This window comes from Dacryopinax primogenitus (genome assembly GCF_000292625.1).
Source record: "Dacryopinax primogenitus strain DJM-731 SS1 chromosome Unknown DACRYscaffold_14, whole genome shotgun sequence".
In the NCBI taxonomy this organism is placed as follows: Eukaryota; Fungi; Basidiomycota; class Dacrymycetes; order Dacrymycetales; family Dacrymycetaceae; genus Dacryopinax; species Dacryopinax primogenitus.
In genome coordinates this window covers 56,896-75,558 of record NW_024467211.1, presented here as the reverse complement: position 1 = coordinate 75,558, position 18,663 = coordinate 56,896, and the positions used below count along the sequence as shown (strand labels likewise).

At 53.0% G+C, this 18,663-nt stretch overlaps 7 protein-coding genes across 7 annotated transcripts; 4 read left to right on the top strand and 3 right to left on the bottom strand.

Moving 5' to 3' along the window:
* Positions 1-1,586: 1,586 nt before the first annotated feature.
* Positions 1,587-2,451, bottom strand: DACRYDRAFT_23384 (uncharacterized protein). Its single transcript, XM_040773221.1, has 3 exons — positions 2,359-2,451; positions 2,048-2,306; positions 1,587-1,998 (listed from the first exon to the last, which is right to left on the bottom strand). Exons 1-3 carry the CDS (start codon positions 2,425-2,427, stop codon positions 1,655-1,657), a joined length of 672 nt encoding a protein of 223 aa, XP_040626703.1. The 5' UTR covers positions 2,428-2,451; the 3' UTR covers positions 1,587-1,654.
* A 469-nt stretch (positions 2,452-2,920) lies between these two features.
* DACRYDRAFT_81373 (uncharacterized protein) lies at positions 2,921-4,068 on the bottom strand. Its single transcript, XM_040776506.1, has 3 exons — positions 3,833-4,068; positions 3,726-3,781; positions 2,921-3,673 (listed from the first exon to the last, which is right to left on the bottom strand). Exons 1-3 carry the CDS (start codon positions 3,959-3,961, stop codon positions 2,950-2,952), a joined length of 909 nt encoding a protein of 302 aa, XP_040626702.1. The 5' UTR covers positions 3,962-4,068; the 3' UTR covers positions 2,921-2,949.
* A 1,618-nt stretch (positions 4,069-5,686) lies between these two features.
* On the top strand, positions 5,687-8,619 carry DACRYDRAFT_23383 (catalase-domain-containing protein). Its single transcript, XM_040773220.1, has 20 exons — positions 5,687-5,945; positions 5,998-6,067; positions 6,124-6,159; positions 6,215-6,414; positions 6,473-6,503; positions 6,553-6,604; positions 6,654-6,685; positions 6,742-6,762; positions 6,830-6,839; positions 6,898-6,957; positions 7,010-7,097; positions 7,149-7,208; positions 7,259-7,380; positions 7,437-7,460; positions 7,512-7,572; positions 7,628-7,679; positions 7,731-7,791; positions 7,843-7,911; positions 7,967-8,157; positions 8,209-8,619. Exons 1-20 carry the CDS (start codon positions 5,770-5,772, stop codon positions 8,389-8,391), a joined length of 1,599 nt encoding a protein of 532 aa, XP_040626701.1. The 5' UTR covers positions 5,687-5,769; the 3' UTR covers positions 8,392-8,619.
* A 280-nt stretch (positions 8,620-8,899) lies between these two features.
* Positions 8,900-10,809, bottom strand: DACRYDRAFT_68677 (uncharacterized protein; the record flags this gene model as incomplete). The annotated part of the gene is made up of 3 exons (XM_040775880.1): positions 10,249-10,809; positions 9,912-10,201; positions 8,900-9,864 (listed from the first exon to the last, which is right to left on the bottom strand). Coding segments are annotated over exons 1-3 (1,719 nt in total), but the record flags the coding sequence as incomplete, so codon positions are not given.
* A 1,278-nt stretch (positions 10,810-12,087) lies between these two features.
* Positions 12,088-13,714, top strand: DACRYDRAFT_54916 (fumarate hydratase; the record flags this gene model as incomplete). The annotated part of the gene is made up of 5 exons (XM_040775291.1): positions 12,088-12,173; positions 12,245-12,488; positions 12,545-13,291; positions 13,342-13,528; positions 13,578-13,714. The coding sequence occupies 5 exons, from the start codon at positions 12,088-12,090 to the stop codon at positions 13,712-13,714; spliced, it is 1,401 nt and encodes a 466-aa protein (XP_040626699.1).
* A 299-nt stretch (positions 13,715-14,013) lies between these two features.
* DACRYDRAFT_117454 (peroxisomal biogenesis factor 11) lies at positions 14,014-15,023 on the top strand (the record flags this gene model as incomplete). The annotated part of the gene is made up of 4 exons (XM_040770386.1): positions 14,014-14,233; positions 14,296-14,555; positions 14,611-14,825; positions 14,883-15,023. 4 exons carry the CDS (start codon positions 14,014-14,016, stop codon positions 14,938-14,940), a joined length of 753 nt encoding a protein of 250 aa, XP_040626698.1. The 3' UTR covers positions 14,941-15,023.
* A 1,228-nt stretch (positions 15,024-16,251) lies between these two features.
* Positions 16,252-18,075, top strand: DACRYDRAFT_117453 (uncharacterized protein; the record flags this gene model as incomplete). The annotated part of the gene is made up of 13 exons (XM_040770385.1): positions 16,252-16,303; positions 16,371-16,506; positions 16,556-16,597; positions 16,695-16,724; positions 16,780-16,913; positions 16,969-16,979; positions 17,027-17,151; positions 17,205-17,227; positions 17,279-17,396; positions 17,452-17,459; positions 17,514-17,586; positions 17,642-17,669; positions 17,722-18,075. The coding sequence occupies 13 exons, from the start codon at positions 16,252-16,254 to the stop codon at positions 17,926-17,928; spliced, it is 987 nt and encodes a 328-aa protein (XP_040626697.1). The 3' UTR covers positions 17,929-18,075.
* Positions 18,076-18,663: the final 588 nt, after the last annotated feature.

Genomic DNA, 18,663 nt, shown 5'->3' with positions numbered 1-18,663 from the left:
CCCCCGCTCTGCTGAACATCAAGCGCGTCAAACCACTCCTTCACGACCCGAATGCTCTCCCTCCACACGAGCTGGTTATTCCCCTCCCCAAAAGCGGCTTTGGACGCATCCCGATGGCGCTTCCATTCCGCGCCTTCGGTGGAGACAAGGTTCGGCCCGTAGAAGCTTATCACGTGGTACTCCAAATATAGTTAGGCGCTGGTATAGATCAAACGAGGAGCAGGGACGCACAAGCTCGGTCTGCTTGGGGAAGAGGTCGCGGTCGCCACCTACTACTTTGAGTGCGGCGGGGTCGCAGCACCAGACGTTGGGGTGGGGCCAGAACGCAGGCGTGGCGGCTATAATACTCACTCCTGCCTTTTCGTATGCTATTTGTAGGTGGGAAAATGGTCAGCGTTGTTTGTCAATGAAGGAGGTGACATACGGAGTCCTTGTGCTCTGTAGTCACCCACGTCCCATTGCGGATAGTGTCGCAACGCAGGAGCAAGGAAGAACTGCGGATGTGTCCACTGGAGATGGACGCCGGAAGGTACATTGGGGAAGAGAGCGAGCACCTGGCGGAGGGAGAGAAAGCGGGAGAACAGGACGTAGCAGAGATAGCCTAGGAAGAGAGCGAGAGCGGCGTCGGTGAGCATGGTGGTGGTTGACAGCAAGATGGTGACTTGCTGGCTTCCTCCCTACTTGGTTCTCATGCCATAACACTTTCCCGGTCAGGAGAAATGTGGTGTGTTCATACAGGACATCCCCTCGAGGGCACGTGATTGGTGGACAGGAAATGGGTCGACTGAAGCATATCGGTCCCTTCTCTTTGAGTCACAGCATCACGAAACATTTTGTATTCCATCCCGGGCTGCTGATGGCGCGTTACAATACCTAGCCTGACCAATGGCCGATCAACGGGCTGAGTGTTGCTCATTCAGTTTTGATTTACTGTGTGATGAACACACAAGCACAGGGAAACTCTCGATCGAAGTTTGAGATACAGGGTGACTGCGTGACATGAATAGAAGGCCACGGCCAAGAACCGGTCAGCACTGGTACGACCGGTTTATGATGTCGATAGACATAATTCTCAGCGTGACGGACGACCTTCTCTCTTTGCTGCAAGATATCGTTAGACAACATGTCGAAAACGTCGGACTGTCTGGAACGGTGACCGAGAGTAAGGCACGAGTGGTCACTTGGATGTCGGATGACAACTGCGCAACGGGTCCCATGACGATATCGGAAGTCCCCGAAGAAGTCTGTGCAGAAGTCTTTACAATACTGTGGGCAATAGAATCCCGACCCTCACTGTTCACTAATTTCGTTTGAGCCTAGTGAACCAGTTGTGAAATCCGCGAAGTTGATCAAAGATGCGAGAAGTACATGCACAAGCGTGGAGCATCGTCCGACGTTGATATTGAGGAACTTCGGATCCGATGTGTGGGAATGTCAACTAAATCCCGCACATTTGTTATGTTAGGTAACATCATAGGTATCAGCATTTGCCCAATCTGTGCAAGCTGAATGAATCAACCGCTTATTCTGGCCTGCTTTCAAAACCACAAGCGGGGAGCCGAGACGACTGACCGCTACCGTGCTGTACAAAACACATTTTATTCTTCAATTCATCTCCAAACAATTTATACAGGATGCTCTCTCATTGAAGAATCTACGGCCTCCCACCAACAGACAGCGTGCCCGCAGTCGTATCTTTCACAGCCTTGAGTTCCTCCATAATCGCGAGCCACTTGAGCATCCTCGGGCTCAAAATCTCTCCTTCCGGGGTCGCCTTCAGGTCCGACAGGAGAGGGAAGAGGAAGAAATCCGCCCAGGTCACTTTCCACCCGTAGACATAGCCTTCGGGAGCCATAAGCGCCTCCATACGTGCAAGGAAGAGCTTAAGGTTGGCTACTCCGTGTTTGATGTGCTCCCTGAGTTCGGCATCGCTGGGCTTGCCGTCGTCAATCGCTTGAACGCGGTGCTTGACCACCTTGATCTCGACGGCCGGGAAACCTGCTACACTTCAGCATCGTGATGCAAGGAGACTAAGCTCCGAACGCACCCTGAGACCCAGCCAAACTGACAAACTCCCACATCTTCTCCGGCACCGCGATCCCTGCCTCGCCGGGTTCCAAGTCGAGAGACGGCAACGGTGCCACACGGTCAATGTACCTCGCAATTGCTTGGCTCTCGCAGAGGTAGATATCGCTGTTCCCAATCCCGTGAATAATCAGAGTCGGCAGCATCCCAAAGGGATGGTTCTTGTATGCGACATCGGAATGCGGTGTGGTAGCGACTTGCTTATACGGGATGTCTTTGTGCTATGTCAATGAGATATTAGCGATTGACACCGATGCAAATAAGAGTGCATGCCTGCAGACCAAGAGTGATACTCCGGGTGAAGGTAGAGAACGGCGTTCCGACAATCGTGTAGGACGGCATGCTGGTCGTTGAGGGCGGTTCAAGAGCAGAGCGGTGCAACGTGGAAGCATCGTTCATCGCTCCGCTCTAATCCATCTTATCCAGATCGGAGAGTCTCGTGTGCTGGCCAAGGACAGCGTTCGCTATGAGCCGCGGGAAGGTTGTTGATGGACATATGGTTCGCCAGCGAGTTATTTTCTACCAAGGGACCGCGTGGGAGTGGGGTTGCGGTCAGAAGCGCCCGTTGGTCAGGATGATGTCCGAAGTTGTATGTCCCCGCCAGATATTGTCGCGTCACAAGGTGTAACAATCAATGGTCTTCTCCTTTCTTCTCGCGTGATCATTAATTAATTCTGCCGCCAATGCGCAACTTCGCTTGCGGATCGAACGAACGTTCGACAATATGGTAGGGGTTGAACACATGGACAGCAACCATGCTGCAATTTTGCTACATTCCAACCGACCCAACAAGAATACCGTTACTTTATAACCCCAAAGGGGAAGTACTACTTCCATTTCGGGCATAGACGACAATGGTCACACCTAATACACCTTGCCGGGTGCAAGTCGGCTGTATGGGCACGACGCTGGAATATTCTCGTCCAAGAGAAAATATTGCTTGGACTCGCGGGATCCTGGGTCTCCGTAGTTCTTCAGCTCCGGGCTGACGGGAATCGGATCGTATTTGGCAAGCAGTGCCCGCACCTTCGCCAAGGCCCCAGCCCGCTTCGCATCGGAACTGAAAAGAATGTCGAAGATCCATTTCGGCTGGAAGACGATCGTCAACCCCTTCGCATAGCGGGAACGGCGGATTTCGTGCGCGGGCGTTTGGATCACCGTGAAGAACGGCTCCCCGCCAAAGCACAGGCACCAGCGATCGTTGTCGATGTCACGGGGAATGGTAGACGGCCAAGGCACCGTGTCGTACTCGGCGACCCCGTTCAGGAGTTTCCAGAACGCATCATTGTATTCGGTCATGCTGCGCGGATTTGTTGTCTCTTTGGCGAGAAGGACGAGAGACGTGTTGGGCCCCAAGGCTCGGGCCCTTGGAAGGTAGTACTGGAGGGCGTTAGCAAGGACACGGATGTGATTTCGATCGGACAGGTCGTCGGTGTCGATGAACAAGTAGAGTTGATCGTTTGACTTGAAGCCCTTTGTGGCATAAACACAGGGAAAAACGTCGTCTTCATTTAGAAGCACAGAAACATAGTTGTCATAAGCCGATCGTTGCCATGTTCCCGGCTTGTGCACGGAGGTTACGTCCAAGCTGAACGGCTTTTTCAGATGTGGGCACAAATGAGGGTAGGATGTAGCAATACCTTGTCAGCGGCTTTTCCGAAGGATGGAACTCGTAGTAAAGAGAGAGGCGCAAGTCCTGCGTCGCCAGTCATGACGTGGTTGGGAAGAGTCTCGCAAAAAACGTTACCTTTGAAAGAGCTGTGGCAGACTTGGAAAGGCGGATGATCTGGGCTTCAATGGAGCTCCTGTACATAGCGAAGAGGGCGCCACTAAGGAAGGTAGCCAGGTAGGTGACGAGTTGCGTGAATTCAAACATCGTGGCTTTTACTGACGTAAGAATGTGGTGGTGAGTGAGCCAAGTTGGTCCTTGCTCATGCAGGGTACAGATTGGCCAACATAGCTCTGTTTTTATATGCGCTAGAGCCTCTGGTAGAAGTTATGCCTGGACTCCAAGTCCCAACGAACGTTTCCTAATTGTCCAGTTAGGTGCCGCCAAAACGCCTCGGAGCCATCACATGCCTTTTGTAGTAACAGTGGTCGATGGCGCCCATGAAAACTGTGTGGGGTGCGTGCCAGCCAAGTCCGTTTTCGCCGTGCTCAACGGCAAGCAACGTGACATTACCACCATGTTGTCTTCACCGGCGTAGGGCCTGAAACGTGATCATTCGGGCGAGATGAAGTCCGAGACATCGCACGCTAACGTGACACAAGATGGCGCAGTGCAAGCTGCGGTATGCGGGCAACAGGCTAAAATGATTTGAGCAGGACAAGATGGGTGTAGACAGATGACTGCAGGGGCCAGATTGAACGGCCTCTGAGAAGGATCGGAGGTAGAAAGAACGGCTCCATCGTGCAGCTTCAGTTCCCGTCCAACTTTGAGGGTAGTTATTTGTGCCGCGGACTTGGGGGCCGCAGGGACAAGAAGCCAATGCTAACAGACTATCAGGGGACAAACAAGAATGAAGGACTTCGATTCCGCCCGTCTGTACAGCACCGCGCGGAAGCAATCACGTCATTTTCCGAGATCTCCTCGACCCCGAGATGCCAAGACGCTGGCAATTGCTCAGCTGCTCTCCTAACTCCAGGTCAGCCGGACATGTCCATGCACACCACTGGATTGACTTGGTATCTTTCTTACTGCTTCTGTATTCATCTTCCTCCATTCGAATGCTATGCATCGCCGGCATGCTACTCCCAGGGCCAGCGCTAGCAATCCCATGCCCTGCCAGCTTGGCAGGTACTAAACGCCTCCAAATGGGCACCATCTGCAGTCTTTTGCTCGCGAGTTCGGAGTGGATGATGTCTCAGAAACCATATATCTTGTGTAGGCTTCCCGCAGCACTCTCGCTCGTTGCTAGCATGTTCGCGCACAAACGGACTGACTCGCCTGTCATCTGCCAACGATCTCGCTAGTCTCTACGCTGACAGTGGAAACCCACATACGGTCTGAGCTATTCCTCGACGGCACACGCCCATGCGGTGACCTCTTGCGACTGGACCCTCGCCGTGCCTCATTTGCGCTCGTCTGCGTTCGGGAAGTCAGCATCTGATTAGCAGTCAAAGGATCTTGCATTACCGGCTCTTGCTTCGCCGGATCGGTCTGAATAAGATTGGAAGGCAGCAGCGGATTCAGTGCTTTTCTTGGCTCGCTTACACGGTGATTGATCCTTCTCCACGAACATGAAAGACGGCTCGATATGGTGAAATCTTCGAATGTCGTCAAATTCCCTTTGTTCAGTGAAGCTCCCGCTGCTTCGGCGCATGAAAGCAATACAGTGATCGGACAGAAGCCAGCGAGAAGGAAATATTCCAGATGTCCTGTATCAGATGACTGGATGTCACAAAAATATGTCCAAGCTGCCACCAACACAATCACCGCGTTGCGCACCCTGTCTGAAGGGTTGGAGTTCCGGGGTGATTTCCCTCAACAGGCAAGTTTAGCGCGTAAACTGTTGGTGCGATTCCAAAGCAGCATGGTCCAATCGCCCGGAATTGTCGGCGGGTGGTGATTCCTCATGTATGGAGTACCGCGTTCCTGCTGAGGCTTCTTCTCGAAGACGCATATATGAGCCGGCTGACATCCCGCGTCTGTTCTTCCGTGGCCCGCTTGAAGCGCTCAACACCATGCTGCTTTGTACCGCTCTTGCCGTTCTCTCTCTCTTGGCGCAGGCTGCGGCGGCCGTCAAGCGCGATGTCGACACTACGCAATATTACGATCCTCTTGCGATTATGGCTGCGTCGGAGGCCAGTTCGAAGCTGCCAGCGGACCAACTCGAGTTCACGTTGTCCGGCGGCCAAGGGTGTGTCATTCTCCAGAGTCTGGGCCACGGGTGCACTGATGCGATGGGGCAGATACCCCAATCCGTACATGATGCAGAGGATTGGTACCACTGGGCCGGGCCTGATCCAGGACGTGAACTTGGTATTTGCAGCAAAGTCCTCATGTCCCGTGTCTAATACTCATGTGGTATGCTTCAGATCGAACATCTTGCCCACTTCGTCCGCGAGCGAGTGGTGAGCAGCCGTGCACTTATGCTGCTTCTGTGCCGTTTCTCAACCCAACCTACAGCCAGAACGCACGATTCATTCTAAAGGCGCCGGAGCTCATGGGTATTTCGAAGTGACCACTGACAATGGCTCCCTGTACACCATGGCGGATATGTTCATTGGAATTGGCAAGAAGACCCCCGTCACGATGCGTCTCTCAACCATTGCTGGGTTGTCTGGTCAATCTGATTCCGTGAGGGACTTGCGTGGGTTAGCCATGAAGTGAGTGGCAAGCTTCTTTCTGCCTGGCATGTCTAGGCTCACATGCCCCTCTTCATAGGTTCCGAACGTCGCAGGGAATACTCGATTGGGTGCGCACTGTCTTGGATCGTCCATGTCGTGTCTCATGCGGCGTTCTAGGTTTTTCTCAATCACCCGGTCTTTTGGCTGCGTGATCCTGCTAAATTCCCTCGCACGTGCCATCCCGATTTACTGGTGACAGTCTGACTGACCTTCCAAAGATTTCATCCACTCCCAGAAGCGGAATGTTTCGGTGCGTTGATGTTTCATTTGCGGTGAGAAGTCTTCTAAACCGCTGAGCCTTTCTAGACGCATTTGATCGACTACAACGTGAGAATCCTTCTTGTTACATTGCGATGTTGCTCATTGCGTCCCCTTATCCTTTTCTTTCCCACAGAACTTTTGGGGTACGCGCTTCGTTGTCAGAAACACGTGAGCTTTTTTTACTGAGCATATTCCTTCCAGATTACCTCTCCGCCAACAATGAGACGATCCATCAGGTGATGCGCACGTTCTCTGACCTTGGTAAGCCTTTTTGCGCTCGTCTTAGGATTACCCTGATTGTTGAACCTTTTAGGCACCCCGTATGGATTCAGGCACATGGATGGGTTTTCGGGGAACACGTTCCGGCTCGTGAAAGCTGACGGCACCTGGAACTACGCGAAGTCAGATTCGCTTCGCTCCCCCCGCAAGTCATTCATCTGACCATGATCTAGGTTCAATGTCATTTCAGACCAAGGAATTAAAAATAACACCCTGGCCGAGGCTACCACTATGTACGTGACTCGTTATCAGATATCCAGGGTCAATTGATGTCCCGTACCAGGTCTGGAGTGAACGCCGACTTTGGCATCCAGGACCTCTACGAGAATATTGCAGCAGGAAATTATCCCAGTTGGACTGTTTATTTCCAGGTTATGGACCCTCAAACGGCTATGAATTTCACCTGTCAGTTTTACGTGTCTTGTATGTTAGCGCTAACATGCTGATGAGATGTTTCTTAGATAATGTGTTCGATTTGACAAAGGGTAACCAAACTTTTGTGCCTCACTCGAGAATCCTGCTCACTTGTCTTCCAGAGTGGTATCCTGAGACCGTGCCGCGAATTGAGGTGGGACGCATCGTTCTCAACCAGAACCCGTAGGCACAGCGACTCTCTGTGCGCATCCCGTTGCTCACAGATTTCCTCTTCCAGAACGAACTATCACCAGGAGGTGGAGCAGATTGGATTTGATCCTGCCCAGATGGTATGTGGCGTGCAGCAAACAGAATTCCAACTCCTTCTGATTGCGCTCTAGCCTCCTGGAATCGAACCGAGTGAAGATCCTGCTCTCCAAGCTCGGATGTTCGCTTACGGAGGTAAGTGAAGATTGCAATGTCACGAAGCTTTGCAGCTGATATTTTAGATAGACGCTTCTCGCGCCCGCATCGGTATCAATCACAAGCAGCTTCCCATTAACTGCCCTCTGAACCCGGTTGGTATGTAAATATCTTTCTTACGTGACATGATACCTTGACGTTCGTACCCCGACAGCCAACTTCCTTCGCGATGGCGCTATGGCAATCAACAACCAGGGCAGTCGTCCGGATTACATGTCGACCATCCAGCCCATGAACCTCGAAGTTCGTCCTTACAACGATGACAACCATACGATCTGGGTCGGTGGTGCGGTAAAATACCTCAGTCAGCCTACGGAGATCGATTACGCCCAGCCCAGAATCTTTGTGAGTGGCACCTTTAACAGGCGTCAGGTACATCCTCTGACGGCTTCCTAGTGGAACAGCCTTTCCGATATGGACCAAGATCACCTGATCACCAACGTCGTCAGTCATCTCGGCATGGTCACCGATATGACCGTCAAATACCGACAGCTGTGGCATTTCAATCACGTGAATACTACCCTTGGGCAAGCTCTTGCCGCAGGCATGAACATGACGATCCCATGGCAGTGGACGTAGTCAAGTGTTGTTGGGCGCGCATTCTCCTGTCTTGGCTATTTCCAATTGGGCTTGGAGCCCCGGACTCTCATCTTTTCGAATTTCTTCTTGTGCCGTATTCATGTACGCGCAAACAACTTCTTCATTCTTAGACTTCTTCCCACCCAGTACTGTGTACTTGCGGACCACAAGTTAGCCCTTAGACTTCTTCGCTGTATTCACGTACATGCAAACAAAATTTGAACTCGTTACTATTGCATACATTGGGTTGTTGAGAAACACTAACCTGGGTTGCATAACAGAGATACACCTAGTACGTAAACCGTTCCCGTCGTACTACCTCTGGATCAACACCAGCAAACTCCAGCCCAGTCATGACAGACTGAATGAAAGGAAGCGGCCCACAAAGATGGCAGTCTCGCTGGGTCGCGTTCACTTCTTTGAAAAAATTCGGACTGGATTGCACACGGCCGGGATGTTCCGTGACTGGAATCCAACTCGGAAGGCAGTTATTCACTACAGCACAATGAGAGAACAGATGGACAGCGATCTTCAGATCAGTAGTGGGAGCATCATGGACTGAGGAAAGTGAGCGCCATATGAGGTGGAGGATGACATCGGGTTCCCGGGTCGATGCGACCAGGACGATATCCCACGCTCCCGAGCCAGGTGAGGCACGGACGAGCTGAGCAACTTGATCCAGCATGTTGAGAAAAGGGGTGATTCCTATTCCTCCTCCTGCCCAAAGCAGGCGTCGTCCGCCCCTGGCAGCGGGAACAGGGTCCCGGGCGTAATGGTCTGCACCAAGACTCCTTAGTTTGGCGGTGATGTTGTACGAACGGAGGTCTACGAATCCCGTCAGATCCGGGCCGTTCAACTTCCGGGCTACCTCGAATAGCGTATGCGTGGCGAGGCCAGCGGTGACTTCTCGGATCGTGATAGAGAAGACGTTTAGCGCGAGAGGAGAAGTAGGGATAGAGATCGTCCATGTCCTGACGCAGTCGTCGTTCTCCCGTCTTGGGTCGTCCACAAAAGGGATAAACGTGCGTGCCTGGTGCCGAATAAAGTCGGAGAGGTCGAAGACTGCGCTCTGAGCTGGAAGCACACGAAGCGGATGAGCAGCTTCGAACGTAAACGTGCCTAGGTTTGAAGTGTGGAGTGTGGCGCTGATCAGCTGGAGGTCGACGTCAGTCGGGATCGTCGCTGGGGCGTCTTCTTCCGCCAAATAGCGGATAGGAGGACAATAAGGGCTTTTCTCAACTTGTATGCCAGGGGCGAGCCGGACTGGTAGTGCATTCTGCACGAATACATACCCGGTTGCGGTGATAGTGGTGAGGATGTTGCAGCCGGGCATGAGTTCCTGAGCTGGTGCGCCCCATAAGGTCTTTGCATGACCTGTGAGGTAGAGGATGGAGCCGGAGACGAAGTCGGCGAATGTGAGCCCGGCGAGAGGGGTGACGTGGATGTTCCCCAGCGAGTTCAAGAGGCGGTTTCCTGTGATCAAGGTCAATATACGCCGCAGGTAAGTGAAGGTATCGTACCAGAATAGTTAGGCAGTACTAGCGTCCTTCCATCACTTGGCCGTACGCGGACAAACCCCACTCGACCACCCCGATGATTCGTACCAACATGAGATGGAAAGCGTTCTTCGTCTCCCGGGGCAGCGACATACGAGGTGGAGAGATACACCGTGTCGGAGCTGTATATGATGGAGATGGCTTCAGGAGGAAGACGATCGTTTGTGCTCATGTGGGGGTGGTTGTAGACCACCTTGGGCGATGTGTCTACATGAGAGGCGAGCGTGCGGATGTTGATGTACTTCGGACACTGTCTATTCGGATGTCAGAGAGGCTCGAGTTGGAGAAATAGGTGACACACCCCAGAGCCTCGTTCACATGCATCTCGAGGTGTAGACGCATATCCTCCAACGCAACTTCAATGACATGTCCCCCAAACTTGTTCCGCCTTCTCGTGCTCAACTCAACCCCTACACCAGACACGAGGACTTTCTCTCCGTCTTTCCTCCTCTGAGTGAGATTGTTCGCTATGGGATCCCCTGGCCAAAGCCCAGCATCGATGGTGAGCCTAGTCTCCGCTGAGCTGCTGATGAACCCAGTCGTGCCATCTGGAGCGGTAAGGATCGACGTCCAAGGCCGAGAGTCACAGTCCAGCGTCGTGACAGGTACGAAATGCAGTCTTGTAGAGTGAAATATCGCGTGCTGCTTAGGAAGCGCTTGGACGATCGCGGTGGGAGGGACGAGCTGAGGAAGTGCTAGCAGGCTTTGGACAGCGCGTTCGCCCGGATGCCAGCCGTTTGGCCTGGCGCCGATTGTAGATAACATCTATGTTCGAGTGTTTACCCAGTCTCGAGACCGTCTGGGACTAGCCACATTGACAGCATGCTGCTTGTGTTCGGTGAAGACGGTGCGCTGTTTGGCGAAAGGATGGTGTGACCAGAGTCCGAGGAATTCGCGTCCAACTTGCATAGCCAAACTCTTGTTCTGTCAGCCATCTTCTGTCGACCATCAACTTGCCTCATGCTTTCTCTGAATGGTGGGATATCAGCTTCTTATTTCATCTTGCTTGTTCTCTTGATGACTAGCAGACTGTTAGGATTATCCGGTCCAGCTTGATCTGATATCTACTCGCTGTTTTTCAGGTTGGGAGTCACATAAATATCTCACAATCACGCGTTTGATGACTGTGTTCCACCCAGCATGCAGGTGGCTCTCTTGCTGCATAGTGCTTTCTAAAGACTGTTGCATTTTCACACAACCAGCGAATAAGAAAACGATGCTCCGATACTGGATGTCATCACTTCGTATATACCGCCATTACCACGCACACGAACAGCGCAAGTTCACGTTCGGATGACTGGAGAAACATTCCACAATGGTCGAGTCGGCACCATGCTGCAGCGATCAGGCGTGAAAACAGCTCTACCTTCCCCAAGCAACCATCATCACTACTCTTGAGGAAAACTCCTTGCTCGGAGAATATTCCGTTCGCGTGTTTTTTCGGTCCAGGGGCGAATGACCATGGAAAGGATGTGCGTATGTTCCTACTAAGAATGGATCGGAGAAGACGGAGTCTTCGAGGGGATAAATCCAAGTAGCTACTCTATAACACCGGAGAAACTGAAAGTGATTGAGGTTGTTAGATGGTAAGACGGATGTCATTGGTAGACAAACAATTGAATCAAGACAGCATATCTCGAATCTGTGTTATCTTAATTCTCTCAGCCCTGAGCCCGATCACCTAGCACTTTTACTTTTATCAATGAAAGGAACAACTTTAACCGTTGTATTCACTGCCCATTCCGGGTCTTCCCGTCGACGCCTCGCTGTCCCTCTAACGTGTCACCCGAAACCGCCCGTGCGCCTGTCAATCCAGTGCGCATACACGTCTGGGCAGTCACCGCTGCAACAATCTTTAACCCCCCTCGACAGCTGCTCGTCGTCTACGAGGGCGTGCGACCTCTTTCCTTCCTTTCCTCCTTTCGTTCTCGTGTTCTTGAATCCAGAGTCCACAACCGGGAATCCTAATTGTGTCCGGTAATGTTCCTCACACAAGCTTCGAGACCCGTACGTCATGCGCCCAATTTGGGCCCCATCCTCCCGACTTCCTCGGTCGAGCGCTGACGACCACTTCCTCTACTCTGATACATAGGCAACGCGGGCAGCGGCCTGGCGGACGTTCTCTACTTCTGCACGCACGATGACGGACAAGTTTAGGATCGAGAAGGATACGTTTGGCGAGCTGAAGGTGCCTGCTGACAGGTACTGGGGTGCCCAGACCCAGCGGTATGCCCATACTCAACTTGCCAGCTCTATTTCTCACCTACGCATTCTCTACCCGTTCGATGCGCCTCTAGGTCCCTCCAGAACTTCGACATCGGCGGGCCGACAGAACGCATGCCCCCACCCCTGATCAAGGCCTTCGGCGTACTCAAGAAAGCCGCCAGCATCGTCAACATGACCTATGGGATGGATGCCAGGGTTGGCAAGGCGATCGGCGAGGCTGCGGACGAGGTTATTAGCGGGAAGCTGATCGACCATTTTCCGCTTGTGGTGTTCCAGACTGGGTCGGGCACGCAGACGAACATGAATGTGAACGAGGTGCGTAGTACATGCATACATTGGCGCGGAATGCTTATGTGGAATGATGTACGCAGGTCATCTCCAATCGAGCGATTGAGATTCTCGGCGGCGAGCTGGGGTCGAAGAAGCCTGTACACCCGAACGATCACGTCAACATGTCCCAGTCCTCGAACGACACTTTCCCTACGGCGATGCACGTCGCTGCTGTGACGGAGATCCGGGGGCAGCTCATCCCCGCTCTTACCGAGCTGAGGGATGCGATGCAGGTGAAGCAAGCCGAGTTCGAGGGGATAATCAAGATTGGAAGGACGCATTTGCAGGATGCGACCCCGCTTACCTTGGGGCAGGAGTTCTCCGGCTACGTACAGCAGCTCAGTAACGGCATTGAGCGTGTTTCGGATGTGCTCCCTAGGCTTAGCCTGCTCGCTCAGGGTGGTACGGCTGTCGGCACTGGCCTGAACACGAAGAAGGGCTTTGACGTCAAGGTCGCTGCCGAGATCAGTGCGCTTACGGGGTACGAGTTCAAGACCGCACCGAACAAGTTCGAAGCTCTTGCGGCACATGACGCCCTCGTAGAGGCCCATGGTGCGCTCAATACTGTCGCTTGCTCGCTCATGAAGATCGCCAACGATATCCGGTACCTCGCTTCTGGCCCGCGCTGTGGACTGGGAGAACTTAGTCTGCCGGAGAACGAGCCTGGTAGCTCGATCATGCCTGGGAAGGTTAACCCCACGCAGTGTGAGGCGATGACGATGCTTTGCGCGCAGGTGATTGGTAACCAGACTGCTGTGTCTGTTGCTGGTTCCTGGGGCCAGTTCCAGGTTTGTTTCTTCGCTCATGATGATCACTTGGGTGCTGACGTCCCACGCAGCTCAATGTTTTCAAGCCTGTGATCATCAAGAACGTCCTGCAGTCTATCCGCTTGCTCTCTGATGGCTGCCGTAGCTTTACCAAGAACTGCGTGGTTGGCATCGAGGCGAACGAGAAGCGTATCCACCAGCTGCTGACCGAGTCGCTCATGCTCGCCACCATCCTGAACAGCCATCTCGGATATGACAGTACGTGTCTTTATCCTCCTGAGGTGGCCAGCAGTTGACGTTATGACAGATGTAGCCAAGTGCGCGAAGAAGGCGCACAAGGAGGGCACGACGCTCAAGGAGGCGACTGTTGCGCTTGGGTTCCTGACGCCGGAAGAGTTTGACGAGAAGGTACGGCCTGAGCTTATGCTCCACCCTGATGAGTAAATGGGAAGTGGTCTGTGTAATGTGAGAGAGACCAAAATGTAGCGATTGTACATTATCTATCGCTGAATTTCCTGAGCATCGTTGGGCATGTTCAAACAAGGTATGTACTGCACTGAGACCGGTAAGAGAACGAATGCTTGTGATGATTGCCCCGGGATACTCCGCACTAAGGGATGACGTGTGTGGAGGCCGACCGGTTATCAATTGCACGTGAATGCCAACGTGCGGGGAATGTCGGCCCTATTAGACGCATCGACCAGTCACACCCCCTCTCCCTCCCCCCTCTCACAGTGCCAACCATGTCCAAGCTCATCCTCGACCCCGCCTCCCATCTCCTCCTCCACCCAACCCTCAACACAGCGCTCAAAGTCCTCGCCACCACCACAGGTAGGGACAAGCTCCAGCGTACACTGCAGTATTACTCTCGCTTCTTGGCGTATGTCTATGAACGCAGGGGTTTGGTAGAGGAGAGTAAGAGGTGGAATGGGCTCAAGGGCGTGTTCGGGAATGCGCGTAAAGGTGTGTCTCCCCCTCCTGGCACTCGTGAACGGGTTGGGGCTCACTATATGCGCCACGCCCAGTGCTACGGATGTTCAAGTTCCTCGAGCACCTGCAATCCGCTCTCAGGCTCTCGCTCTCCACTTCCGGCGACTGGGCCCAGATCACCCAGATCGCGCGTCAGGTCGGATACGCCGGATTCCTCTTCTTTGACCATCTTGGCTGGGCGGGGAATGTCAAGCTCCTCAGGATGAGCAAGGAGAGTGTGGAGAGGGCTAATAAGCTCAGTCAGAGGTTTTGGCTCGCGGGGATCCTGTTGAGTCTTGTGAATAGCGGGGAGCGGGTGAGTGCGTTTCTTCTGTGCTGGACGTCCTAATCTGTACTCTGTGGGATTGTAGTTTGCGCAAATTCGTGCTGAGCGCAAGCGGCTCACTGCCCCCACCACAGCGGAAAAAGAGACCCCAGAAGCGGAGAAAAAACTCCGTCTCCACACGCTCACAGCAGAGTTCTCCGCCGTCCGTATGCAGTTCGTCCAGGACACGCTGGACTTTTGGCTCCCGGCGAGCAATTTGGGGATCGTCAGTGTTAGTGAAGGGTTTGCGGGCGCGTGCGGGTGAGTCAGATTGGTGTTTGGGGTTAATGGAATGGGGGATTGACGGTATGGGGTTAGGACGATCACTTCCGTTATGGGGTTCTACCAGGCTTGGAAGAAGGCGAGTGGGAAATGAACGTTCACCATGGGGGAGAAGCAGCGAGTGTGGGGTATGTGATGAATAGTAATAACAAGTACTTCGCTGAACACTATTTGTCCATTTGATGAGCCAGCTGGTGTAGTGTGAGGGGCAATCCATCCCTGTTCCGATGGAATACATTCGTCAATTGAATAAACCCACGCTTCCCTTCGTTTTCATAAGCATGGGTCGAGCTTCTTCCCCGCAAATTTCCTTCCCTAGTCTCTTCCATGTCCCCGTGTCCGATATCGATGCCAGTACTGTTCGGCAGACGACAAGCAGACGGACGCGGACGAGCTAATTATCCTCATTTCCGTCGCATGCTATTATGCGCTAGTCAAGTGACGGATCCATCCTCCACCTATCTCATCCCATCCCATCCGCCAGGTAAGTACCGCTCCGCCTCCTGCCGCTGTCAACAAGCTCTTGGAACGAACCCTGAGGCATGCCACCATCCGCAGAGGACTCATCTCACCCCCAAAACCAATCACACAAGCTGGTCTACATGCACAGGGTGCTCAGTACTGCTTATCTGGCAGGATGAGGGGTCTGGAGGCTAGCGCCTGCCTGCCTGTCTGCCGCAGGGGATCAGTGCGGACCGACTACTAGTGGCCATTCAGGATTAAGTACTGGACGGAACTGGGTGCTCTTAGGAGGGCCGATAACCTCGGGCTTGGGTCGTCTTGTGTTCTGCTCTTGAAGTGCGTGGGGACAGGAGCTCTATCATCATCGTCACCATCGCTATCATTACCAGCAGCGGCAGGAGCAGGAGCAGCGGTACTGGCAGCTTCAGCTTCGGCAGTGCTCTGCCGAGAGTGGGCGCAGTCAGAACAGCATCAGCACAGTCAACAGGCCGCCAAATCCCTCATTGTCAGCTCTAGCAAGCAACCAATCTCCCCTTGTCAAAAGAGCTGCGCGTTATCTTACAGTACCTCGCCTCGCCAGTCAAGCAAATTCAACGACAATCAACCGCTTAACCCCGCATCCCCATCTCCCTGATACGCCAGCGTCCCGACCCGCGGGCCACTAGCACTTCTAATCCCTGTTCAGGCACCTTTTCCGGGAAGGGTGGGGCTGGAAATACCTTTTTAGGCAAGGGGGGTGATTGACAACTATCTGGGCGCTAGCAGTTTCCTGCGCTTTGAGGGCACGACGCACGACGCACGGCCCACGGCGTCCTCTTCCTCTTCCTCTTCCTCTTCCTCTTCCTCTTCCTCTTCCTCTTCCTCTTCCTCTTCCTCTTCCTCTTCCTCTTTGCGCCGCCCCCAGCTCTTAGGTTTGTTCATACCGCTAGAAAGTGGCCGCGAGATGAATGTGCAGTGGCTCGACGCGGACATAGTCGCCAACCTCCAAGGCAGATGTACGTCCCACCGTCCCTCTTACCATCCCCTTTCTTTTGTATGTATGCCCAGCCTGATGATCCCCAGGGGCATCCTCGGCCGTGTTCTGCTACGAGATCCTCATCACTCTCGACTCGGAGGTCGAGCTCGTCTGGGCCAAATCGTGGACGTTGCCGAAAGTGTTATACGTTATTTCTAGATATGGAGGGTTCGGGCTGAGCTTGTACGTCTATGGTACTTGGGGATGGAGCCAGGGCTGAGCGGCGACGTAGACTGGTGACGATCGTCTCCTCTATTGATGAGATTAATGGGGTAGGTCATGCTTCAAGTAATCGAAAAGCTGCTGAACTGTTCTCCAGTTGTAAGTTTCCGAGCCGAGATGTTCTGCGACGCAGGTGCTCATGCTTCTAGTTGCCGAATATTCAACGCAGTAGAATACTGGTATGCCCTCACCCATCCTCAGCCGCATCGTGCGCTCACTGACCCGCGTCCAAAGCTTCTTCATCCTCTCCTCCCTCTCGGCCGACAGCCTCCTTCTCGTCCGGGTTTGCGCGATCTACAGCACTGCGGGGAGCACGTTTGGGTTTAGGGATGTGACGCTCCGAGGGATGTTGTTGTGTTGTTTCGGTTGTGAGTCCCTTCTTCCTGTCAAGAACAGCGCGGTTGACCTGACCTGCCGATTCAGTGCTTATCGTGGTATGTACCACCAACTCCGTACCTAGACATGCCTAACGAAACGGCAGCTCGAAGTCGCCCTCTTCATCTGGGAATTCCAGATATCGGTAAACAACAACATCCCGCTAGAGGCGGAGGATTTCGGCTGTTTAGGGGCAACTGGATTGCCGGATTGGAATTACAGTGTTGTCGCGTACGTCTGTCCACTGTCAGATACCCTTGTATGCTTATTCTTGCGTTCACAAGGGTTGCCATCCTTGTTTTCAACTGTATGCTTCACCCCACTTCGATGACCAAGGATGCCTACTGACAGCTGCCAGTGCTCATGTTTAGCATGACCATCATCAAGCTGTTTCCCGGCTGGCGCACCTCTCAAGGCCTGACTATGGAAGCCCTCAGCACCCTCTTAATCCGAGACGGTGCAATCTACTTCGGTCTGTGAGTCTTCCATGTCCTGTCCCATGTGTCGGTACACGACTCATCCCGTTCTCAGCGTCTGCAGTGTGTTCCTCCAAGCGTTCGGGCAGGGACGCGTACTAATTGAACCATGAACAGCCTCGTCCGCCGTATTAACAATCATGGTTTTCTCTTTTATAACCCGGCCGGGACTGCAGCTGGCACCACTCCCGTAAGCATGCCGTTCGGTTGACGATCAGCATGGCATCCAATGACCCTATGTGCAGATGGTGTGTCGTCATCAGTCCTATAGCTGTGCGCACTGCCTTTATCCGATCTTTATGTAGGCATTAAATCTCCCAATTAGGCATGTCGATTATACCTCAACTTGAAAGCGATGGGCCAAACAGGGCAGGTCTCTACCCAGCCCACACCAACCGGGGAAAGCACAAACATCGTCACTCCCTGGTCCTGGGCCATCCGTTGGACTACACGAAGAAAACACGACCTCATGACGACATGGGCCACCTCGGTGGAGCTCTCGCATCTTGAGCATGGGACGGATAGGCGATGACGACCGATCTTCACGTTTTTTCTGGAAAATTGGTCTTGTTTCGGACGTCTTCACCATTTCAGTTCAAAGAGGTTTCCTGGTTTCTTATATGGTTCATCTAATGCGGTTTCAGTCTCCATTCACACTTGGAATTTCCATCGAATACCCACCTGAACAGAACACCGGAGATCCGCGTTCAGGGCAGAAGCGCAATGTACAGTATTCGGCACCTTTGTATTCTTTCATAATGTTGTAATTCTAGGATGAAACCCGGATGTTATGGGTCAGACCATTCATGTCTTGGTGTGATCTGTTTTCCTTTCAAGGAAGAGGATCGGTCGGCGGTATCGACGCACTGGTATCAAAATCAACGAGGGGGGTCAGAAGGATTCCGATGTTAGCCTACTAAGAGTACGTCACCAGAATCCAGTGGACTCTTCAGTCGACCTCACCGACAAGACCTCGAAGTTGTATTTTTAATTCGGGTTTCGGCGAAGCGTATACTGACCCTATTTCAGTTATTACAGTACTGTCATCCTGCGTGTAGCGATTGATGCCATTTTGTGAGGCCTCGAACCGGGCTTTGATACCTTTATGGGGAAAGAAGCACAGCCTTTATCTCCTATTTTTCTCTTTCTCGTCGCTGAGCGCTGATCATTTGGAGGACCATCGGATGTCCCGTCTCTTCGGACGGCGTCATATTGACAAGCGGTCTTCTAGCAGCCACGTTGTGAAGGCTACGTCCGTTGTACATCA